Source organism: Tauraco erythrolophus, chromosome 1 (genome assembly GCF_009769465.1).
Source record: "Tauraco erythrolophus isolate bTauEry1 chromosome 1, bTauEry1.pri, whole genome shotgun sequence".
NCBI lineage: Eukaryota > Metazoa > Chordata > Aves > Musophagiformes > Musophagidae > Tauraco > Tauraco erythrolophus.
In genome coordinates this window covers 119,446,974-119,455,690 of record NC_141465.1, presented here as the reverse complement: position 1 = coordinate 119,455,690, position 8,717 = coordinate 119,446,974, and the positions used below count along the sequence as shown (strand labels likewise).

Sequence of the window (8,717 nt, the reverse complement as noted above, 5' to 3'; positions counted from 1 at the left end):
ATGGAATTTCCATCTAGCTAAGTTTCTGGGCTAATATATCTACTCTCTTCATCCAAGAAAAAAAACATGCCTGCATAATAAGTTAAGATGTCCTCTACATGCTGAAGTCTGTATAAGTTCAAGATAGTCCTTTCTCACACAGTAAGGCTTCATGGAAAGGAAGCCTGAAACATGTTCAGCACAGGCTAGCAGTGCCACACTCACTTGTTCCCACTCTAACTGGTCAAAGGGGAGAAATAGAGCAGTGTCATTCCCTCCACAGAAAGATCTAATTGGAGAATTTGGACATTTAGTGAAAGTTTTTAACTTATTTTCAAAAGGTGCCTCAATTTATGACTACTAAATCCATAAGTAAACTCTTATTTCTGGTCTGGGTTATAGAAATGCAGAGTTTCTCATGCTTCCTAGTGCCATTGAGCGTCTTATCTTTGTTTTCACTGAGCTTTGATCAGGTCCACGTAAAGCTAAGCCACTTTAACGTCACTGCACACAACTAACAATCTGCGAGAGCAGAACACCACCGGCCCACTTCAGTATGAAAAAAAAAAACCAAAACAAACACCCTGAGAAATAAACAATGCCCGAAAATGTGCCTATAAAGAGACAGATTCACATCTTGTTCCAATTGGATTCATTGAAGACCATAAAGCTATATTAATTCTCAACAGTAAATAATTAGCTTTTTTAAAAAAATCGACATAGACTTATCTAAATCTTGAACTGTCACTTGCATTAAACCTAGGAAAATGTTACCTTCCCCTTTTCAGCATTTTTTTGGTCTACATTAGATAAAGCAGGGGAACTTTCAGCCAATCCAGCAACAGAGGAAATTTCCAGATGAGCATCATTAATAACAGATAGGATTTTCAGTAGGAGCACAGGTCCTGTTAACAAAATGTGGAAATACAGTATCCAGAGAGCTTCCAGTGTCTGCTGGAATTCCTCAGAATAAGTTTCCACAAAATCAATTTTTCTCAAATAGTCTAGGACTTCTACCAAAAATCAGTTTGGCTGATAATTTAGTGGGAAACAAGCCCCACCGAACAGAACATTTCTATTTGTCAACATATTGATCTTCTACACTTTGTTTGCATTGCCCTGGAAGGACTGTACATACAGCACTGTAGGACAAATCTGAACATTATTTTATATAAGCAAGACAATGCTCATCTAAAGCTTTAGCATAAATATCAGGTAAAGAGATTTACCAGAGTGTTTCTTTTACTGTAAAATATTGATATTTTTGTTGCCAAAAAAGTCAAAAAATTACTTCTTCCCACTTGTATAACAATAAGGTTTGACAGGTAGAATGTATGAAATATACAGTAGCTTCTCCCGAAAAGCTATCTAACTTACTCAGCTTACAGTATGTGGAATGTAATTATCCAGAAAGTGAAATGTGTATAAAAATAGGTAAAATTCCTACAATATTTGTATTGAATTATAATTCCTCCTGCCAGGAAGGTTACAACAGGTCTACAGTATATGTATGAAATGTTTGTTCATAAAGTTAAAAAACATCATTACTTTACTGAAGAACACATTAAATGTAGGAATGCATAATCAGAACTGACTCTCAATTCTGCTTAGCTGGTGCATATCTACAGAGAACCAACATCCTTTCTGCACAAAACAAAACCAACCTCTAATTTGAGAGGTGGGGTTTTTTTTGTTTGGTTTGGTTTTGTCATAGAAGGGCCAGACTGAAGTTTATGAAAGAAATTCCTCTGGAAGTGGAAGTACTTTGTTGATTTTTTCTTTTTTCCCTATCTCCACTTTGTTTACTGACAGCAGTCATCCACCTTTTAAAACAATTATTGCCTGACATTACATGGAGTTTTTACTGCTTGTTTAGAACAAAGCAGTGAAACAGAAAGAACCTCCAACTTCCCTGTCATGACCCAGTTCTGGGCTTGTGCTTTTTTGACGAGTCTTTGATCTGCAGCAGGCCTCATAGGCTAGTCTCCCGGAGGAACATGGTGCCAATGTTGTAAGAAACCTTTCTCACTCTGGCAGATGTGATGGAGGGTTTTGTTGGCTTCTGACCACTTCTGACCTCGAGGAAGTAACAGATCCCAGGAATTTCCTTTGGAAAGTTTTCTGGAAGCTCTTCACGGGAACGAGGGATAAAAATAAAATTGTCTTCCTTTTTCAAAAGCCTAGGAAAAAAACCAAAACAGAGCAATATCAAAAACTGTAAAACACAGTCCAGAAACACCTCTTTGGAAGAGATCGATCTACATGGTCCCAAATAAAAAATTATTTAAAAGTCTAATGCAGCATCTAAAAACATCTTAAACCAGGATCCTTGGCTGATATATATTAATTTAGCATCATCAGTTTCAAGGATCTCCGTTGACTGAGATCAGCTAAGGAGATGGCCCAAATAAACACATTCTCTGAAAATCAGTGTCAGAATTCAGAAAGTCATGTACCAGAAAGGGAACCAAATTCATAATGATCATTCTCCATAACGTATCATTCGGGTCACTTAAAGCACTCCAGTCTGGCCAGTTGTGCAGAAATGAACATTTCAGAGTGGCAACTACCACCAGATCTCCATCTGGAAAGTAGGTATGAAGGTGACAGTGCTTGGGAGCTCTCACAGGTAGAAGCAGGGTGGTCAGTTTGTGCCCTTCTCCAACTCAGGAGTGTTGTATTTCATAAATTAGGTTCAAATACAGAAAATCCAGCTTCAACAAAAAACAGAATCAAATCTGACATTATTCATTAACAGTACCCATGGGTTTAATCTGGGCCACCTGATCTGGGTCAAAAACAGGTACAGGTTCATAGGAGCCATGAAGCCATCCTCCAGATATGCCCACACAAGTGGTACAGAATCACACAGAATCACAGAATGTTAGGGATTGGAAGGGACCTAAAAGGATCATCTAGTCCAATCCCCCTGCTGGAGCAGGACCACCTAGATCAGATCACACAAGAACATGTCCAGGCGGGTTTTGAACATCTCCAGAGAAGGAGATGTTCAAACATCACAGACCTAACTACACCACATTTGGCCATTTGTCATCTTCCTCCATAGTGGAGGAATCTCTATCTGGCTTCATCTAAAAGTTTAGGGCCTCTTTATCAAGCATCTTCTCTGAAACTAGATGGACTTGTAAAATAAAGAAAATAACTGTACATATTTTCTTTTTGTTTCCAGGAAATAAAGTTAGGGGTACTCAGTCCCTTGCAGTGTTGAAAAGAGCAGTTTTGAGGTAATGGTAAGCTCTGAGTACAGTTGGACATACGAATGCAGTCTTCATCTTTTCTCCTCCCAAGATACTTATTCTTTCTCTAATCAGTCTTATTTGAAGCTAAAAAAAAAAAAACCAGTGGGAAGAACTTTATTATCTTCAGTGGATGTTGTAGTAGATTGTTTATTTAATGTCTCTAAAGCTGATTTCTGGGAAGTAAATGAATGAATGAATCCTGTTGCCAGGAGAATTTTCCAGGATTCTCAGCACATGTAATGGCACTTCCTTTACTGAGTATTTTTCGTGGGTTTTGGCTGAGACAATCTGTGTGAGTTCATTGAAATATAAGGACATTTTCTTCCCAGCTTTTAAATAATAATTTGGTTATAAATCCAACAATGTTTTTGACTTTGAACTTCTGTGGTGGTCTTTGTTTAGCACGCAGTTTGAATGTCATAATCTATTTTCCAGACTGTCAATTTTATGATCAAAATACTATAATCTTTTCTAAACTGCATGGGAGTTTGCAGAGGTCTCTACAGAGAAGTTTTTCTCTTTTAATCTCTGCAATGCTTGAGATAAATATTTTGCATTTTAAAACTACAGGCTTGATACACTGAAATAACTCTTTGCTGCTTCCCAGACTAGATTTCTGCAAGTAACAGTTGAACTCTTAGAACTTTCTGAGCTAAATCTGCAAGCTTTTGCTGCCGTCTTTCTTCCCTAAAATGACTCTCCACTATGGAGCATCTAGCCTGCTAAAAATCAATGTTTTCCTTCTCAGAGCCTACCATTATCTAATTGTAATCACAGTTACACAAGTCTGAAACGGTAAAATATATGTATACTCTTTGATTCAGTTCAGGGCTGGCACTGAGTTTAGTTGCTATTTCACATTATTTTCCTCAAAGAACAAAAGTGCAAGACATTAATAAAAAGGTCTTATTTTCACCTATTTTGTGAATTGTAACTTGGTTGCAAGGAAATGCTCTGAGAGTATCAAAGGTGCCAGGGGTGATGGGTGACTAATGAATGAGTCCTTTGAAAATTCCTCCACTATTGTGGCTTGTGATAGACTCCACACCCCTACATTAGGTGCACTGTTTGAATCAGCCTCTCGCCCTCAGAAATTGTCTAGCTGACCTTTACTGGGATAACATTTAAGCTCCCAAGCCAAGCATGGTAGGAAACATTCTTTACCAAAGGCTAATGTCCGCTACTTACGACCATATTCTATTGTACTTACTTTAGTTTATACTTTTAAGAAAATAAAATTATTTGCTGGCTCTCGTAATAATACTATTAGAAAGACTTTACTCAGGAGAAAAATGGCCTCTTGTTAGCATTCTCCTAAAAAACGAGTTCTTCAGATTCCTTAAATATATTGGTGCTGACACTTGGTTTCCCAGGCTGAGAATTATACCATGGTTCAGAAATTGCCTCTGATTTCTTATAGCTTTGTGCTAATCCTCATTGCTTATCAGTGAGGACATTTTTCTGCAGGAATCTTCCCTCCTATTCTAAGTTTCTTGTCTTCCTTTTCATGGCTACGAAGAACTCCAAAAGACACTTCTTTGAAGAAGCAAAATGGATAGTGCAGATCCTCAGAGAAGGCAAGGCCGAGCCACACAATCAGTTTTTGCATTTCCCCTCTGACTCAGGGGGAAAGCCAGAGTAAAACCTTCTGGTCTGGAAGATTTCGTAGGGGGTGGCACCCAGTTCTGGTTGTTCATCCCACCTTGTGGACCATTCTCAGAGCATTTCATTGCAACCAAGTCAGTTTTCCTGTTCTGCAAGTTTGAGAGCACAATCTGTCCTGAGAGTACAATCTATCCTTCCCCTTCAGGAAACTATATGGCAGCTTAAACTCAACATAAAATGTTCCCAGATTGTCCCACAGCCATAGAGCTTCAGCTGAAGTTACACAACCTCTGCAGTTCAGGAATATGCATATAACAACTAGTCTGAAAATATTGCAAAGCATTTATCTCAGCTGTATTTCCTGCATCACTTTTGTGTATTTCCCTTAAGAGTACTATTGCAAAGGATATTTTTATAGTAGGTTATTCACAGGTTCAAAATTCTGGGTTCCACTCAAGTGGTTGGATACACAATTTACAATTCGGTGCTCAAATTGTGAGGGTCGAGCTATTCAAGCTTTTCTATAAATTGCCTGGAACTAGATATGCCCTCAGCTTGACTTCTTTGTTGATGTGTCAGGGGAGGAAGAATTTCTTAAACACTGATTTGTAGTTGATTAGGTTTGACAGCTTCCCTTCCTAACCCAAAATCTTCCAGAACCATTTAAATTCTTGTTCTGTCCCTTCCCTGGTGGAAATGCTGTTGCTTTTAGACAAAAAGAGATAGTATCTGACAATTATCCCGTTTATTTTTTCATTTGCAGTTCCATCATTTAAAAAAAAAATAAAGGTGTCAGTAAGGAAACAAAAATGTGGTTATTTCCTAGTGGAAACAAGACACATTTCAAGGTCAGAAGGTCTGTGTGTGAATGAAAATTGGGATCATAGTTAGTGTGAACCCTGAAGAAGCTTTTAAAAGCGATAGCTCTTTTTTCAATAGATGAAATGATAGGGTAATTAGATTTCAAACTATTTTGGCAAAAAACAGTCACATCTTCATCAGTGACTTCCTATATTCAGAAAATGAACTAACAAAGATTTGTTACTACAGAATTACTTGTTGCAAGGCCCTGTATGCTGAGTGTACGCTTTCCACAATGATTCTTACTCTCTCCATGCCCATTGGAAAGCAATTTCACCTCTTCATTTCTCCATCTCTCAGAGATGTCAGACCTTTGTACTTATCACTGGATGCTGTGAAGATTAATTAAGACATACCGAAAAAGTGCCTCTGCTTGCCCTCAGGCTCAGCAGGAAGGATGGCTGCAAACATTTTATGATTTTTTTGTGAGAAGTCAGCTAACCTGCTCTATTCCTTCCCAAACAAGATACAGTCACAAACTAAAGGATCTGTCCAAAGACAGGAACAAGATGGTGAGAGAAGCAGGCACTTAGCAGCCTGGAGTAGCAACTCCTTTAGAAATATGAAAGGGCAACTCTTTCAGAAATAGAAAAGAAGATCTTCCTTGAGAACTGTATTTCCACAACTAAAGGAATGAATGATTACCACATGTGCCCACTCAACTGCATCTGCTTTGAGAAACAGCAATGCTGAAGAAGCACTTGCCTAGCTCCAGCATGCTCTAATACTTTGAGTTTCACCACAAGGGCTTCTGAGGACACAATGCCCATACAGCGTCTGGAAGCCTTTCAGACCTCCTCCCCACGACTGTGACCAGTGTGTGCTGGACATGGCTAGCACAGATTGCCACATCCCAGTAAACTTTGCAAATCCCAGCAAATGCCAGCAGGTTTGTTGGGCTGCAGGAGCCAGGCACGCTGCATAGTTTGTAGTGCCCAGGGGCCCTTTACACCAGGCTTATCTTAAAAGCCACCTTCACGCCATGCAGCCAGGCCAAATCTTTCCAGAGTCAATAGATAGTAAGGAGCAAGCAAATCATCCCAGTGGTGATGCAGCCTGTCCTCGGCCAGCCTCCTCCTCTTGCTTGCCAAGCTTGCCACTGGCTCTCCCCTGACTGCAGGAGCAGTTCAGGAGTATCAGGGTAGATTTAGATTAGATATAAGGAAGAAATTTTTCACTCAGAGGGTGGTGAAGCACTGGCACAGGTTGCTGTCGTGGGTTATGTTGAACTGCCCCACACACAGCCGGTCACTCCCCCTCCCCCACCCCCAGGAATGAGGGAGAGAATTAAAGGATAAACGTGAAACCCGTGGGTTGAGATAAGAGTGATTTAATACAGATGATTTAATACAATGTAGGTGCTCACCACCCCTCGTATGCGAAGCCCGTCTCGTCCCGAAAACTGCAAATCCCGGACGAACGCGAGGCCCCGAAATAGAGAGGGGCAGAGAGGGAGAGAAAGAGAGAGAGAGAAAGAAAAAAAAACAGCAGAGCAACAGCGCAGCAAGCGCAAAAGAGCAAAAGTGCAAAAAGCGCAAAAGCGCAAAAGCCCCTCTTCCCGGCTGACCCTCGCTTTTATACTGGGCATGACGCTGCATGATATGGAATACTAATTGGCCAGTTTGGCCCTCAGTCTTAAGTTCCACACAAATGACAAGGGGAATCGTGTCCCCCTTGTCCCAGCTATGCTCCCCCCTTATCCTGCCGTGTTTCTGTACTCCGCACACTGAAAAGTCCTTGGAGTTTCACTTCCAACCACAAACATCAGCTTGCTATCAACATTCTTCTCAGAGTGAGCCTCTGAGTGAAACCAAAACAGGGAGCTCTTCTGGCTGTTAAAAAAAACTCTGTCCCAGCTAAAACTGGGACAGTTGCCTAGAGAAGTTGTGGATGCCCCATCCCTGGAGGTGTTCAAGGTCAAGCTGGATGAGGCTTTGAGCAACCTGATCTAGTGGAGGGTTTCCCTGCCCAAGGCAGGGGGGTTGGAACTAGATGGCCTTTGAAGGTCCCTTCCAACCCTAACCATTCTATGATTCTATGATTCTATCAGCCTCTCCAGAACAAAGTATAACATCTGCACCTGCCTGCACGGTTTGCTCCTCTCTGTCTTCCTCAGGCCCTCCACAAAATGTACAATGGACATACTTTTCATCACAGTTCCTGAGATGTGCCATAAACTGATACATATATATATATATGAAATATGTATTACATAATAACCTTGAAACACATGTTCATATCTAATTAGAAATGAATTATAGTAATGGGAATGTAATATTCAGGTAAGGTATTAATAACAGCCAAATATTTATTCAGCTTTGGTTTAGCATAGATACACAATTTAATGTCTATATAATGAATTTACACACACCCTAAATAAAAGTCATGTTGTGATAGGATTTGGCAGTTTGTTGAAACAGAGGAAAAAAAAGCACCCACTCAGAACTGAACTTCCATCTGAACTTCTTTTAGGAAAATTATTTTGTATAGACCAAAATTTGAACAATATTTCCAAAAGAAATAAGATGCACTACAATAAATGAGAATATGCACTGCCTTCCTAAATATAGTATGCACCAGGATAAGCAAAGTGGCCAGGTCAATCTTCCATAAATGTTACCTTTCACAGGGATAGCTATCAGCAAAAGAAAAGGTTCTTTCTGCCTTAACTCTTAAAGAACTGTAAAAACTGTAGTTAACTGTAGTTAACCAAGTTATGTGGTCCCGTGGACTCACTTGAGGGAAGAGATGCCATCCAGAGGGACCTTGATAGGCTTGAGAAATGGGCCAGTGCAAACTGCATGAGCTTCAACAAGTCAAAATGCAAGGTCCTTCACCTGGGTCAGGCCAATCCTAGGCACAAATACAAACTGGGCACAGAGTGGGTTGAGAGTAGCCCTGAAGAGAAGGATTTGGGGGTGTTTATAGATGAGAAGCTCAACATGAGCCGGCAGTGCACTCATGCGGCCCAGAAGGCCAACCACATCCTGGGATGTATCAAGAGAACCGTGG

At 40.2% G+C, this 8,717-nt stretch overlaps 1 protein-coding gene across 1 annotated transcript in view; it reads right to left on the bottom strand.

The window, feature by feature from the left end:
• Nucleotides 1–1,951: 1,951 nt before the first annotated feature.
• The window catches only part of GUCY1A2 (guanylate cyclase 1 soluble subunit alpha 2), a 170,742-nt gene continuing 163,976 nt past the window's right edge, over nucleotides 1,952–8,717 (bottom strand). Inside the window, exon 8 of the mRNA XM_086613623.1 lies at nucleotides 1,952–2,159. Coding sequence (XP_086469749.1) covers nucleotides 1,952–2,159 — 208 coding nt within the window. The remainder of the gene's footprint in view (nucleotides 2,160–8,717) is intronic.